Source organism: Solanum stenotomum, chromosome 3 (assembly GCF_019186545.1).
Source record: "Solanum stenotomum isolate F172 chromosome 3, ASM1918654v1, whole genome shotgun sequence".
Taxonomy (NCBI): domain Eukaryota; kingdom Viridiplantae; phylum Streptophyta; class Magnoliopsida; order Solanales; family Solanaceae; genus Solanum; species Solanum stenotomum.
In genome coordinates, this window is record NC_064284.1 from 11,098,499 (window position 1) to 11,113,800 (window position 15,302).

The 15,302-nt window shown below is 33.7% G+C and overlaps 3 protein-coding genes across 3 annotated transcripts; 1 reads left to right on the forward strand and 2 right to left on the reverse strand.

The window, feature by feature from the left end:
* Positions 1 to 2,891: 2,891 nt before the first annotated feature.
* Positions 2,892 to 4,768, forward strand: LOC125858237 (vignain-like). Its single transcript, XM_049537948.1, has 4 exons — positions 2,892 to 3,603; positions 3,799 to 4,034; positions 4,120 to 4,260; positions 4,340 to 4,768. The coding sequence occupies exons 1-4, from the start codon at positions 3,162 to 3,164 to the stop codon at positions 4,601 to 4,603; spliced, it is 1,083 nt and encodes a 360-aa protein (XP_049393905.1). The 5' UTR covers positions 2,892 to 3,161; the 3' UTR covers positions 4,604 to 4,768.
* On the reverse strand, positions 3,313 to 6,700 carry LOC125858238 (peptide methionine sulfoxide reductase). The gene is made up of 3 exons (XM_049537949.1): positions 6,255 to 6,700; positions 5,137 to 5,403; positions 3,313 to 3,579 (listed from the first exon to the last, which is right to left on the reverse strand). The coding sequence occupies exons 1-2, from the start codon at positions 6,585 to 6,587 to the stop codon at positions 5,149 to 5,151; spliced, it is 588 nt and encodes a 195-aa protein (XP_049393906.1). The 5' UTR covers positions 6,588 to 6,700; the 3' UTR covers positions 3,313 to 3,579; positions 5,137 to 5,148.
* Positions 6,701 to 9,829: 3,129 nt separating this feature from the next.
* LOC125859972 (BTB/POZ and TAZ domain-containing protein 1) lies at positions 9,830 to 12,597 on the reverse strand. Its single transcript, XM_049539831.1, has 5 exons — positions 12,412 to 12,597; positions 12,091 to 12,224; positions 11,300 to 11,603; positions 10,880 to 11,196; positions 9,830 to 10,302 (listed from the first exon to the last, which is right to left on the reverse strand). The coding sequence occupies exons 1-5, from the start codon at positions 12,508 to 12,510 to the stop codon at positions 10,119 to 10,121; spliced, it is 1,038 nt and encodes a 345-aa protein (XP_049395788.1). The 5' UTR covers positions 12,511 to 12,597; the 3' UTR covers positions 9,830 to 10,118.
* Positions 12,598 to 15,302: the final 2,705 nt, after the last annotated feature.

Below are 15,302 nucleotides of genomic sequence, written 5' to 3' on the forward strand. Positions count from 1 at the left end.
ATAGGTGAACATATGTGTCCTACATAACATAATCTATGTAGGGTGCGAATAGCCACATAGGACATGTAGGACGTATGAAATATATGCATAATACGTAAACGTGGCCGTTTAACTTGGCTATACACTCCAATTTTGAGTGTATACAAGTAGATGCACGTGTCCTGCGTATCATAATTAACTTGACTTAGGGATGGCAATGGGCGGGGAGGATACGGGGTTGGGGCGGGCGGATTTAAGGTTGTGGGATGGGGGGGAGGGGATTGAAGTGGGTTTTTTTAAAAACTAANTTTTCCCCTTTTGAAATGTGAAAAGTTAATGGATTAGAAACGGTTCAAACCCTCTATCTATACCTTAACAGAAAACATCACTGGCATGCTCTAGTTAATCACTTATAAAATAATCGCATAATACATAAACGTGCACGTTTAACTTGATTTATATCTAAGTTTTTCAATTTCGAGTGTGTATAGGTGAACATGTGTCCTACATAACATAATATATGTAGGGTGCGAATAGCCACATAGGACATGTAGGACGTATGAAATATATGCATAATACGTAAACGTGGCCGTTTAACTTGGCTATACACTCCAATTTTAAGTGTATACAAGTAGATGCACGTGTCATGCGTATCATAATTAACTTGACTTAGGGATGGCAATGGGCGGGGAGGATGCGGGGTTGGGGCGGGGCGGATTTAAGGTTGTGGGATGGGAGCGGGGGGGGATTGAAGTGGGTTTTTTTTAAAACTAATGCGGGGCAGGGCAGATTGCGGGTATATGTGATTTTATGTCGGTTTAAATTTAATTTAAATTTTTATATGTTATAAGAGTGACAGAGCATTATTTATTAAGATAATTTCTTTAAAGCTACTAAAATATTCAAGATAGTAAATGAAAATGGTTCGATAAAAAATAATTCAATTTCTTACTTTGTTTCCCAATCGACCTCTAAAAATAAAAATTTAAGTCACTATCCTATTATATTAATACAACTTAATGAAAAAATGAATTTATTTTTAGTGTCAAACTTAATTAGAAAAAGAAAATATTAAAAAAAGTATGGGGGCGGGTTCATGCAGAGCGGGTCTATGCGGGGAGGGATGGGGTGTTGAAAATGAAAAAAAAAATATTATGCAGGGCAGGGCGGGGCGGATAAAAATTTTGCGGGTTAAGCTCAACCTGCCCCGTCCCCACCCTACACCGCCCCATTGCCATCCCTAATTTGACTTTAGTTGACATCTAAGTCCTCTAATTCTGAGTGTGTACAAATAGACAGACGTCCCAAATAGACACATGTGTCCTAGCATAATACAAGCTTTAGGATTTATTAGGCATAATGTCAATTAAGGCAAGTTAAAAGAATACGTTTATCTATTATGCCTAAAATATACTTCTATATGAAATTATAGTAAATGCAAAGAACTAGACTAACAAATAAGAGCGCAAAACATTAAAGATCTACCAGAGAATTTTTAAAATTGAAAGAAAAAAATGATATTTTCTTGTTTTCATTTGGTTTTAATTTTTAAATTTAAAAGGCGACCAACAAGGAATATTGATTTGGTTTTGATTTTAAATAAAAAAAATATCTAAAAAAATTAAACCAAACCGATTACATATATAAATACCTATTGAAAAATTAAAATTATTTAATATTGATTTTTTTATTTTCAGTGAAAACCCTTGAGTGGGACCTTTTTCTTGGTAATTAATGGCTTTTATTACCTACTATAAGAGATAAGAGATATGTATAATTTTTTTTCTTTTTCTTTTTTCAGCTCAAGTTAACAAAACAAAAATAACATAGTTGGACAACAACAACAACCAAAAATAGAAAAGAGAAAAAACTTTAAAATGCTTATGATTGCCATAATAGAGTTACACTTCGTCTGACCTATTGTATTTAACTAAATTGAATTTAAGTCTTTATAATAAGTAATATTTTCTTCCTTTAATTTATATAGAACCACATTAACATTTTAAACATAGTGTTTTAATTAAATGTTGTTAAATTAATCAAAGAGGAAAATATTATTAATTAGTTGAATGGGCTAATTATAAACATTTCTTCCCGCAACAAACTACTATCTTTTTTCGCCGACCCTTCAACAAGAATTCATTTGTTTTTTTTTTCTAAAAAGATATCTCAAATTCAGTTATCACAAAAAAGGTCATACATCAAGGTCGTGATGGAATGATTTGGATTTCTCTATCCTTAGTAACAAGTTTCCAGTTCGAGCTCCTCGGAATGAAAAAAATCATGTTGCGAGTGTTGTCCCAAAAAATAGTCTTGCAATGCGCAAATCCAAATTTAATGGAACTCCAATACACAAACTTTCTACCTACAAATTACATTCACATAGGTCGTAATGGGATGGTTCAGATTTCTCCATCCTTAGTGACAAGTTTCGGGTTCGAGCACCTCAAATGAAAAGAAAACCATGTTGGAAGCATTATCCAGAAAAATAAGTCCTGCAATGCGCGAACTCAAATTTAATGAGACCCCAATACACAAACTTTCTACATATAAAATACATCAACATAGGTCGTAATGAGATGATTTAGATTTCTCCATCCTTAATGACAAGTTTCGGGTTCGAGGTCCTCAGAATGAAAATAATCATGTTGGAAGAGTTGTCCCAAATAATAAGCCCGAATCGATATTTAATGAGGACCCAATACACAAACTTTCTACATACAACTCATGACATATTATTACGAAGTCTTTTAACAATATAACTAACGTTCGTCATTCTCTTTTAATAACCAACAAATTAACGTGTTCAACTTGCAAACTCTTTTTCACCTTTTATTGCATATAATATTGCATAAAACCATTCCTTCTAACTGCTCATTGCCTCACTAAAAAAGTTACCTTTATTTCCTTCTTTATCTGTTAAAAAGTTTTCTTCTGATCAATTTGTAAAAACCAAAAAACCCCACACTTATAAATTGCATTTGCTTGTGTAAGCAAAATGTATAGAAGACCCATTGCTTCATAACATCATAATTTTATTTCCATATTTTCACTTCTTCTTTTATTATTGTTGAGTGTTATTTCTTCCCATAAGCAATCAATCACTTGTTTCATTTATCTATAAAAGGCCTCTTCATAGTCATCTAAAATAATCACATCTTGAGTCTCTCTTATCTTTCAAAATGAAGAAGTTGTTTCTAGTTCTTTTCTCTTTAGCTTTGGTACTTAGGCTCGGGGAGAGTTTCGATTTCCACGAGAAAGAATTAGAGACTGAGGAAAAATTCTGGGAGTTATATGAGAGATGGAGAAGCCATCACACTGTGTCGAGGAGCCTTGACGAGAAACACAAGAGGTTTAATGTGTTTAAGGCTAATGTTCACTATGTTCACAACTTCAACAAGAAGGATAAGCCTTATAAGTTGAAACTGAATAAGTTTGCAGACATGACTAACCATGAATTCAGACAGCATTATGCTGGTTCCAAGATTAAGCATCATCGTACTTTGCTTGGAGCTTCACGAGCAAATGAAACTTTCATGTATGCCAACGAGGATAATGTCCCTCCTTCTATTGACTGGAGGAAGAAAGGTGCTGTCACTCCTGTCAAAGATCAAGGCCAGTGTGGTAAGAAATTAGTAACAAGTCATTGATCATTTTCTTTTATAATGATAGTGTACGTTCAGGTCAGTTTGTATGCATCTCGACTATTCCACTTAGTATCTGCTATCTCCCACCACACAAAAGCCCTTACATCATCTAGTATAATGACATTCTGTAATATGACAGCTAGCTGATGGAAGATCTTTTTGTGTGTTATAGGAAGTTGCTGGGCATTTTCAACAGTGGTCGCGGTAGAGGGGATAAACCAAATCAAAACAAAGAAATTAGTATCTTTGTCAGAGCAAGAACTTGTTGACTGTGACACTACAGAAAACCAAGGATGCAATGGAGGATTGATGGACCTGGCATTTGACTTCATCAAGAAGAGGGGAGGCATCACAACAGAGGAGAAGTATCCTTATAAGGCTGAAGATGACAAGTGTGACATTCATAAGGTAAGACTCTATTGCATCAGTAGGATGTCTGAATCAGACCAGTCTTGTTTCTAATACATGGGAATGGATTTTATCGAATTAACAGAGGAATACTCCGGTGGTATCAATTGACGGACACGAGGATGTTCCTCCTAATGATGAGGATGCACTGCTTAAAGCAGTAGCCAACCAGCCTATTTCTGTAGCTATAGATGCTTCAGGTTCTCAATTCCAGTTCTACTCTGAGGTAAAATGATACACCATTGTCTCTTATGTTCAAAGGTGTTTACTAGCTATAAACATTTCTGAAACTGTAAATATGGCAGGGCGTATTCACCGGAGAATGTGGTACTGAGTTGGACCATGGTGTGGCGATTGTGGGGTATGGCACAACCGTCGATGGAACCAAATACTGGATTGTGAAGAACTCATGGGGAGCTGAATGGGGAGAAAAAGGATACATTAGGATGCAGCGCAAGGTTGACGCTGAAGAGGGGTTGTGTGGTATAGCAATGCAACCATCCTACCCCATCAAAACTTCTAGCAACCCTACAGGATCTCCTGCAGCCACACCTAAGGATGAACTCTAAGTTAAATGCACTCAGCCTCATCTGTGCTAATTTTAGTCTTTATGCAAGTATTAGGCATCTACTCAGAAAGATGTCAATTTACATAAGATACACTTAATTCCATGATATCAATTTGTAGTGTTCTATAGACAGCATTGGAATTTGATTTGATGAAGTTCATCTAAATATAATGTTTGGCATGTAGACAATTGGGAATATACTTGTTTAATCCTACAAGAGGACCAAAGGATGAAAAATCATTGGTATTACTATGCTTGATATTGCTTTCAAGCACAAACCACCTCATTTAAGACTTAAAAAACAAATTAAGATATACAATTCACGTCCATTATTGTGTAACTAAAGCAACAAATTGCAGGTACTGGATAAAGAGAGATAACGACCAGGAGGAGAATACTTAACGACAACTAGTTATTCCATCCAAGAGAGCAAATACTTATAAGAAATATCAAGAATCATTAACATGTTTATTCAAATTTAAAAACAAGCAAGACAAATGTCTAACAAGTTCTTTTGTAGTTGCTTTGACATACAAAGAATTGCTGTCAACCGTAGCACTTTATTGGGTCATTGCATCCCTTTGCAGCCGACTGCTTGCAACCTCTGCCCCCACCCTTCTCTAGATATTGCTGGTGATATTCTTCAGCTCTATAAAATCTCTTAGCAGGAAGAATTTCCGTGACAATCTTCTTATCCGTAAATTCCTTCTGCTTAGCTTCCAATGATTCCCTTGCCAGTTGAGCCTGAGCATCATTATAGTAGTATATTCCTGAGCGGTATTGCTTTCCCACATCATTACCCTAGCAACAACCATCATCATGAGATCTATATACTGCTCTTTGTGAATGTTAAACTCTAGGTAAAGGCAAAAACTCACACTCGACAAATATATCAAGTGAAGGCAAAAGAGTCCAGGGGTGGAGGGTACAAGAATACAACCTGCAGTAACATTCTAAGATGCTCATGAGAATTCGGTAAATCTGCACTATGAGGAACTACTTTCTATTTCTATTCCTAAAAGGAAATAAGAAACAGGGGAAGAAGATTGAAGAAACTTTTAGTTCGGATGACTGCCTGTTTTGGCTAATCTCCCAGGCAGCAAAAAACTTCCTTTCTTCATTAATACGCCAAATGGAATAGAATGTAAAAGTGTAACTACAATGATTTTGCACTTTTTTTGATTTACAAAAGGAAATGATAATGATGCATTGACTTCTTATCTGAGTTAGCAATATAAATGCATTATGTCGAACGGCACATAGTGAAATCAGATTCAGAGCTGCAGCTATGACTTACTACACTCAGGTTAGGATCATGCAAACTTGACTGAATAGTACTGACTGTATCAATGGAAATTGGAAACACATAAAAGTAGTTTATGCTTGTTTTTTTTATAATCATGGTGTCCAAGACTAATTTCTCAGGATACTAATTACCTCCAACCATCATAATTACAGGATAACTCTATCCACCAAGGGTTGGCCAGATAGGAAGAAACAACTAGTGCCTAATGAACTTGAGATCTCAAGCATGGTTAAACAACTTGTGGGTTGCAAGCAGCAGAGCTTTCAACCCAAATAGTAACACATTCACATAAAATGAAACTAAGAGAATAACAAAAGACAAATGTTAAGATGAAGGAATTTGATACCTGGCGATTTAGAGTGGTCGGGTCATGGCGACTCCAAAATAGAGAAAGAAGATTGGAATAGGGACAGACATTCGGGTCAAACTGGATCCGAATTACCTCGGCATGTTCGGTTTTTCCGGAGCAAATAAGTTCGTAATTCGGGTCATGGACATTCCCCTGAGAATACCCAACCTCCGTCTTCACTACTCCTCCAACCCTCTGGAACGCCAATTCGACTCCCCAAAAGCAGCCGGCAGCAAATTGGGCAAACTTCAGACCCGACTGATCCGGCTTGTCGAGATCCGGATCCAGTGCTGGATTGGTGGTTGACTTGCTGCTGCTGTTACTCCCCATTGCTCAATCTCTAATAATATCAAGTTTCTGTATGCATCCCTTTATTTTATATACATATATATAGAAATGGATTGCATTATACATTAATCTGAATCTGGTCATATAATTAGCTAATATCCATTATACATTTGCCATTTGAATTTTCTTCTCTTCGTTGGTAATAAAAACAAAAACAACTTGCTACATCTTATATGTGTTGACCAAGACCATATATTTAAATTAGGGATAATGGTCTGAAAAATATCTCAACTTCGGTCGAATTTGTTGTTGCGATACTAAACTTTCATAAGGACCTATTACCTCCCTAGACTATTTAATACCGTATTTTTTACCTCCTGAACTATTTAATAGTGTATTTTAAAGGTAAATATGCGCCCACGTGGACACATTACTATTTATAATTTTGCATTATTTTTTATATCCACGTGGACAAATATATATGTTTAAAATACAGTATTAAATAGTCTAGGGAGGTAATAGGTCCTCATGAAAGTTTAGTATCGCAACAGCAAATTCAACCAAAGTTTGGGTATTTTTCAGACCCTTATCCCTTTAAATTAAGGAAATAGGAATTATAGATTATTACCAATAGCCAATAAGTTATGACTTCCAACAGCTATTTTTGTAAATTCTTTTTTCACACCACCACCTGTATGTCTTGCAACTAAATTTGAATATGGGTCGCAAAAGTCTCACATTGGGTACAGAGCTCTTTAACAAAAGCAATTTCATACGAAGTAAATTTAAAAAAAATCCTCCATACACAGAAACTTCTAATTAAGAAATATTTTATCGTTCCACTACAATTTTTGTTGATATATGACTTCACTTTCAAGTTTCAAATAATGAAGTCACTATTTACAAGTGGGAAAAAACTACGCAACAAAACAAACATGTAATACGTATTTATGATAAATGCTATAGTTTAAAATATTACAATTTGTAGTTTTATATAGAGTTTCATAGCAAATTTCTCTCTCTCAAATAGTTGAAGCCAAAAAAATATTCCACATAAATATGACAATTGTATTATGTATCAAATGAATTTATATTCCATATCAACTATATTTTGTATCAATTGTAGTGTGACAATATCTATTCTGTCAATTGTATTTGTCGACACAAATTGTGTTCGTTAATACAATTGACACAATTATAATCGATACATGATACAAAGCAATTGTATTCAGACAATTATATTTGTATTTATATCATTTGTATATGTATATTGTATCATTTATATTTCTGATATAACGAATACAACATGTATTCATCCCCTCTCCTCCCTCTCTCAATCTCACTCCTCTCTTCTTAGTTGTATCAATTGTGTTCGTGATACAACCCGATACAACAAATACAACAGGTAGTCAACCTCTTTCCTAGATCTCGCTCGCCTCTCTCCTCCCTCCTCTAGTCTCATTCACCTCTCTCCTCCCTCCTAACATGTATAGATCTTTAATTAAGTTCAAACTATAGTCATTTTTGAAAGTTTCCTTTACAAGCTAGAGTCCATTTGCTTTCTCTGTTGGGCTTTTATAAGTTCCAACTCTTGGGCTCAGCGTAAAAATGTTTCTCTCTCTTGGGATTAGTAATCCCTTTTTTACCTGGAATAGCTAATCTCACGATTTAAATACAAAATATATTTCAAGACACATAAATATTCATAGCTAGATATTGGATAAAATAATCTTATAGTTTATCTTGAAAGTATTGGCCTTGGTCCCACTGACCAAACCAACTCTAAATATTTTGAATACTCATAGTAATAATTAAGGGAAAAAGTAGAAGTCAACATATATATAGCATTCTAGAAGCTCTTTCTTAATTCGGCCTATATTGTAATACATTTAGAAGTAAAAGGTTTCAACTTTCAACGAAGAAATGAGAAGTTCTTTTAATTGAATATAATTTATATAACATCAAGTACTCTTTCACCTTTTAACTATAATAATAATAACCAAGTAATGATAGTTTTAGCATGGTTGAGGAACAAAAGAGACCTTTCAACCACACCAAATGTACGAAAATGACCTAAATATAAAGCATCACAAAATTATTAAGTGATCCTTTAGTAATGCAAATTAATAGAAATAACGTGTACTGATCATTTTTTTAGTTCTGTTTTTTTTTTTTAAAGAAAGAAAAAACGATGGTCACCTAAAATTTTACTCGTGAAAGTTTTATTATGAAATTTAAAATTTTATAATAATGACTATGTATTTTTTTATATATTATAAGAGTTTAAAAGTGGTTATTTTTGTGAATTTTATTAAGTATGCAAGTGGACAATATCTAAAAGAAGAATCATTTTTGTCTCCACAAAACCTCAAGAATAATGATGTTGAGTCCCTTTGTGTTCCAACTTGGCATAGTCTTTGGGAACAATAGCAATATTAATGAGTGTACTTAGACAAAAATTCACACATCAATCTAAGGTGGGGAGGGTCATATAATTATAGAAGATTCCTTGTTTTGAGGAAAAGAAACAAAGTAGTCCTTTTCTTTTAGGCCTTTCTGTGAATTGTCTCCTTGCTTTAAATCATGGCATCCACTTCTTAACTGACCACTTCTCAATTGCAATAAGGATTGGCAAATAAAATATCTCTTGATAAAACTTTTCGAAAATATTGTGAGAGTAGTTTAGTCACTCACTTGTATCATATTTTATATTTTTTTGATTTTCCAACTCAGTATTTGATACTAGGACTTGACTAGCTCCTTAATAAAGAAGATTCTAAACTCAACGAGACTAGAACACGATATCTTTGGTTAAAGTGGAACAATACTTATAATATCTTATTTTATTTAGGATTTATTAATAAAGCGAAACTATTAATCAGATGGAGATATTTGTGGATAAGAATGAGGTTTAAATAATCTACAAGGTTGCAAAACCAAATAGCTACTAGGACTATATATATTGAGATTATACGTATGACCTTTTCAACCAAATATTTTCTTAGAGCAATTTCAATTTGAAATATAGTATTTGAGTTTTTTAATACCAACCACAAACTAATTGAACGAAAAAGTGTCATTCTTTTATTGTTACTAATAGTATTAAACTATATAAGGTCTGGGACCATATAGAACCTCTCGTGCAAATCGAAAGCTAGACCATACTGTCTCACTTCTTTAATCATCAAAATAACGCTTTAGTGATTTCAGCAGCGTTAGAAAATAGAATCCAAGATGCTTCAAAGAATTATAAGTTTATTTCACTAATTTCCGCATGACACTTGATTATAAAAGAAACAAAACTTCAACATATTGAAGCCAATAACAATAAATTACCTCACAAGTTTACTAGATCATTGAGCAAATTGGAGGAACATAAAAACTGACAACCATCCACTACATGTACAAAATTCAATATTCCTAACAATTCTACTGCTGAAATACCCCAAATTTATGAGGATTTCTCCAACTCAAGACTGGCACACAGAGGAAAGCCACTACACTAGAACATATATAATACTAACATTCTATCTTCAATTCCTTCTCAAATTATATAGTAGTAGTTCTAAACTTTTAGTGACACTGTGTTGTCAAGAAGCTTCTCACTTGATGATGGTGTAAGTTCATTTTTGGTTCCTCTTCTCTCTTCCTTTTGGGCAGAGATAAAGAGGACAAAGCTCTGGCTGACACGACCTTCTCAACAAGTGATTTCCATAGCCCATCATCTCCCTTTCGTTGCACCTTCTCTTTGAATTGTCTGTAATGTAAAATTGGACATAATTAGAGACTCGGCCCTACTGATAAACAGAAAAAATTACATTATTTAAAGCTGATATTTATGTAACACAGTTCGAACCTATCCATTATTTCAACGTGTTGTAAGGTTACTCAAATATCTTCCAGAAGATATTTACATATACAGACAATTCTTTTGTAGGGATGAAAACAGAAAGAGACATTTCGACTATGAAGAAACTAAAAAGGAATTGTCTGGCCCTGTTTGTAAGAGTTAAGTACCGCCTGTGTAAGGACTTAATAAAACCACGATGGCGTTGATAAACTCTTTACAGCTGTTTCATAAAGGTTGTTACCAATGACTGCTATTAGCCAATTGGAAATAGTAAGTGGATCAAAATTAAAGAGGAAACAGATCACTTAGTTAACATCTTAGTCCTGAAAATTCATTTGAGAACGATCCAAGGTCGAACACAAATGCCTATAAGGATAGGTAGTTGGAACTGACTCCTTTTTCTTTTAAGCTAATGGACAGATTCATCTTATCATATAGATGCAAAAAAATGAAAATCAAATTAGCAACTCAATATGGTTTATACCTGCACAGTGGAACTCGACATTCATCAGGTTGATCACAGATAGACGAATGTAATCTAAGTAGCTGCCACATCCTTTTGCATCGCAGACAACCTCCATTCACCCTTCGTTTACATGTAGCAAAGTGTCGAATAAGTAGCTGGACGCCTTGACATGTTTTGAATTTGCTACATGGCAGCTTCTTTGTGCAGGGATCCTCACCACATGGCCCTACACTGGTGCATCCTTCAGTGCATATGTGCTCTATACAATCCATCGCTTCGCTTAGCTGTAAATACAAGTTCTGCTCCCTTCTATGTCTTCTTGTCCTCTTCTTCCTCTATAATAACAAAATTCCAAATTTGATTGAGTAAACATTCACTGAATGACAAACAAATGCACCAATAAGTATACAACTACTTCTTTCAATCCTATTAACATACCGAATCAGCCTCATCCATGAACTGCAGAATTTCGAGTTCGAGTTGAGGATCATGATCTAGGAGGAACTTCCAACCCTCAGACTTCTCAACTTTCTTGAAATTAGTTGATATCAATTTCAAGCACTTCAGATATAGATCAGGTGCATCACAAAGCCTGGCAAGTTGAAGCATATCCACAGCATTTTCAATAGTCAATTGCTCAGCTAACCCCTTTGTGCATCTCTGCTTTAGCTGTGGTACCAAGTACACATGAGAAAGTGCTAGAAGATGAATTCCATGTTTCTTCATCTGCCCTTCGGTACACCTGATCACAAAGGATAATTTGGTCATTACACGCACAAAGATTTTTCTAAGAAAAAAAAAAGAAGATATTCTCTCCTCCAAATCTCCAATAATAGTGGAAAACTTAGAACCGCCAACGCTTAAGTCTTTGACAAGATATTAATAATGAGAGGCAGGGATTGGTTTAGGTGCCAACTACCAAACTTTTAATCAAATTAAAAATTATCAATGGCTAATGATCACTTTCAACTACAGTAAATTTAGATCTACCGTAATTCAAGCCACTCAGATTGAACGAGACTCGTCAAATAACGTGCAAACACAAAAAAAAACACGAGTGAAATGAATTTGGTAGGAACAAATCTACTGCTAATGGTCACTTTCAGCTCCAGTAAAAATTCAGATCTAACCTAATTCAAATAAATCAGGATTCAAAAGTTGAACGAGACGACTACTCATGAGAATAACATGAAACTATGAAACAGGATGAAATGGATCACAAAACTCACTTGAAAGAAGAGAGAAATTGAACAAACACGGAAACGGCATCGCAGGGAACACCGAGAATCCGGATAGTTTTTTCCGAGCTCCGCTTCTTCTGCGGCCGAACTAGTATGCTCTCCAGAACTGATGAAGCCGAAGCCTACAAATAATGTATCGCAAACGAAAACTAATCAGTACTTTAACAATTCAAATAGAATTTCCAACAATCGGATCAAAATTTTAGTTTCTAATCACATTTTCGAACTGAAAAATTGAGAATTCTCCTTAAGTAAACGAACAATTCTCCCGTTTGAATAAGTAAAATTGAAGTTCCTTAAATTCCGTACCAGAACAGTAGAATGTGCCGGAATGCGGTGGCCACCGGATGTGATGATTTGAATGTCGAATTCCGGCATTTCGCCGGCGTCAAAGTTATTCGGCGACATAACGATAAAGTTTTAGAAGAGTAATAATATGTATTGAATGAACTTTTTCTTTCTTTCTTTCTCCTCAGGGTTTAATAATAAAGTGTAGATTCATTGTTCGCATGTCTCCGTATATATAGCCAACTAACTCACCAACAGAAAAGCAAAAGGCGGGGACAGCGTGGACAATTCCAATTCATAAAAACTTCACGCGCGTTGCCCAATACGTGAGCACCAACCTCTATGACTGAAACAAAAAAGAGTAAATCGTGAAAGTTAAATACTTTAAGAGAGCGTGGGGTATTTGAGTTTTAGATGAAATTTCCATTTTTATCCTTGAAGTTACGGAGATTTTATTAGAAAAGATATGGATAAAGCACCTCGTCAATGACAGGCAAGGTCGAGAATTGTTAATAAACGGCCTTTAGAAAGTTTCAAAAGCCAGAAATTAAATAAATGGCCACTTCAGGGAATGACGTGTCATCCTAATCCTCTATTTACTATTCCATCTGGACATTTTTTTCAATTATTAAAATTCAAAAGTAGTAGCCATGTTGGCTTTTTTTGCCACCTCACAACCAATTTTGTTGTTAAATGACTATATTTAATGCCGCCTCAATCTTTCGTAGAGTTGTGGCCATACCATACATATTGGAGTAGTAGTTAAATATTTATCTTTAACCTCTATAACTTGTAATATTTCAATTTGATATACTTATAATAATAAGGGAAAAAATAATTGATATAACTAGTTTGATGTTTAATATTAAATTTAATAAAAGTTTTGGATAAGTAATTAGTACTAAGGATAAAATTAGAAAAAAAAATCGGAATATGTTAAAAGTGACAATTAAAAATAGACAAGATGGTTAGTTTTTGAAATATTCACTCACCAAAGTCCAAAACCACCAAGGGTTTGTTTGAAAAGTCCATGTAATTAGAATTGATGTAATTACACGGGCTGGTAATTACATTGACTTGTTTGTTAATTACACATGTCACGTTTGGATGAACAATTACAATCATAAAATAATATTAAATTTTAAAAATAAAAGATAATTATTAAAAATTATAAAAAGTTATTAGACAAATAAGGGCATTTATAAATGATGTTAAAATTGAATATTTAAGATATATATTGTCTTTTAAGAATATGTTAATTAATAAACATATGTTCTTAACTAATATTATAAAAAATAATTGATTTATATTTTCAACTTAGTATACTTTAATCAAATTAATCATAAAAATTAAAAGTACAAAATTTCTATGAATATTAAGAAATGTATGTTTGACAAAAAGATTAATATCAAGTCTAACTTTAAAAAAATAGCTTGCAATGTAAAATATTGAGTCCATACTCCTAAAACAAATGGAATTGAAAATACAATATAAGTTATAAATTCAAAACAAAAAAACTAACATAATACTCTTATGTCAAATTTCAAAATAACATACATAAATATGATTTAAGAGAAAAGAAGAATGTAAGTCCATAACTTTATATAACTTTATTCAATAATGAATTCTACTATCATTTGAAAATTAGANGAAACTTACGGGGTTCTGGAGGTACGGAGATGCAACTGCGAAAGGGCTCCCTTTCCTCCCTATGGTATGCTCCCCCGGCGCAGGCCTACCACGCCCCTTTAGATCGTTCTATTCGTGCTTGAAAAACGCCTAAAGTCTCATCCCATGGGCACATCTTGACTATGAAAAGCAGAGAGATAGATCACGCCTAAAAGCTGCCATTTCTAAGAAAAATGTAAGTCCATAACTTTATATAACTTTATTCAATAATGAATTCTACTATCATTTAAAAATTAGAATACTAGTAACATTATATTAATTAATTTTTTTAGATACTACGAAAAATTGCATGGAATCACACGAAGTAGAGGTTGAGAATGAGAAGGAAATACATTATAAATAATATTAAATAAAAATAGAATATTTTTAGAAAACATTAGATTAATAAAAAAATACATTAAGATGAAAAAAAAAATAGAAATAAAAGGAAGAAATTAAAAAGTAACAAGCTTGTAATTACACCATGTAATTGCCAGCAATTCACAATCTCCCACTGTGAATTGGAGAATGTAATGACCCCCAGCCAATTACACTCAATTGCCTGTTGACCAGGTAATTACATGGTCAACCAAACATACAGACGTTATAAATACACCCAGTTACACCATTTACTAGGGTGTATCCTTTCAAACAGGCTCTAAAAGAAAATTTAGGTGAAATAGATAGTTAAATACAAAACTTTTCAAGTTTCAACTTCAAAATCTATGATCCAACGAAAAGTTCCATATGACAAATGTTTATTGTCTAACGCTCAAAAGTCTTATTTTTTTCCATAAATAAACTTTGTGTCCAATCAAACAGTTTTACTTAAATTGGGATGGATAAAGTTTGCAATGCACTTTGCTTTCCAAAATTTAATTTCATGAGGTTTGCTTATTAAAGGCCAACAAAGCTATGTGTTTCAGGTCAATTTTTTGTGAATATATGCATATGACAAACCTTTCAAAATCTAAAGACGTTGGCATTGATGGTGAACAGTACATGCATTAAAACCATTAAAAAATTACATTGCACTACTAATTTGGATAACTCTTGATATTGTTGAAACAATGAACAATATGAGTACTATAAAAGTCATTAAAAAGAGTTGTTAGTGAATATAGAGGCAAAAAGAGCAGAGATGACAATGATAGGCTAAAAGTGAAGATTAAGTTGCCATAGTTTATTATATTATAGTTAAGAAAGCAAAGTTGCAGTATTCAAATGTTGTTTATGTTTGGATT

Excerpts from the sequence above, each read along its gene's own strand:
- LOC125858237 (XM_049537948.1), top strand. The coding sequence starts at position 3,162 with ATGAAGAAGTTGTTTCTAGTTCTTTTCTCTTTAGCTTTGGTACTTAGG. Across the intron at positions 3,604-3,798 it reads CAAAGATCAAGGCCAGTGTG|GAAGTTGCTGGGCATTTTCA; the intron begins GTAAGAAATTAG and ends TGTGTGTTATAG. Across the intron at positions 4,035-4,119 it reads ACAAGTGTGACATTCATAAG|AGGAATACTCCGGTGGTATC; the intron begins GTAAGACTCTAT and ends TCGAATTAACAG.
- LOC125858238 (XM_049537949.1), bottom strand. The coding sequence starts at position 6,587 with ATGGGGAGTAACAGCAGCAGCAAGTCAACCACCAATCCAGCACTGGAT. Across the intron at positions 5,404-6,254 it reads CGACCACTCTAAATCGCCAG|GGTAATGATGTGGGAAAGCA; the intron begins GTATCAAATTCC and ends GGTTGTTGCTAG.
- LOC125859972 (XM_049539831.1), bottom strand. The coding sequence starts at position 12,510 with ATGTCGCCGAATAACTTTGACGCCGGCGAAATGCCGGAATTCGACATT. Across the intron at positions 11,604-12,090 it reads CAATTTCTCTCTTCTTTCAA|GTGTACCGAAGGGCAGATGA; the intron begins GTGAGTTTTGTG and ends CTTTGTGATCAG. Across the intron at positions 10,303-10,879 it reads TGTCGAGTTCCACTGTGCAG|ACAATTCAAAGAGAAGGTGC; the intron begins GTATAAACCATA and ends TTTACATTACAG.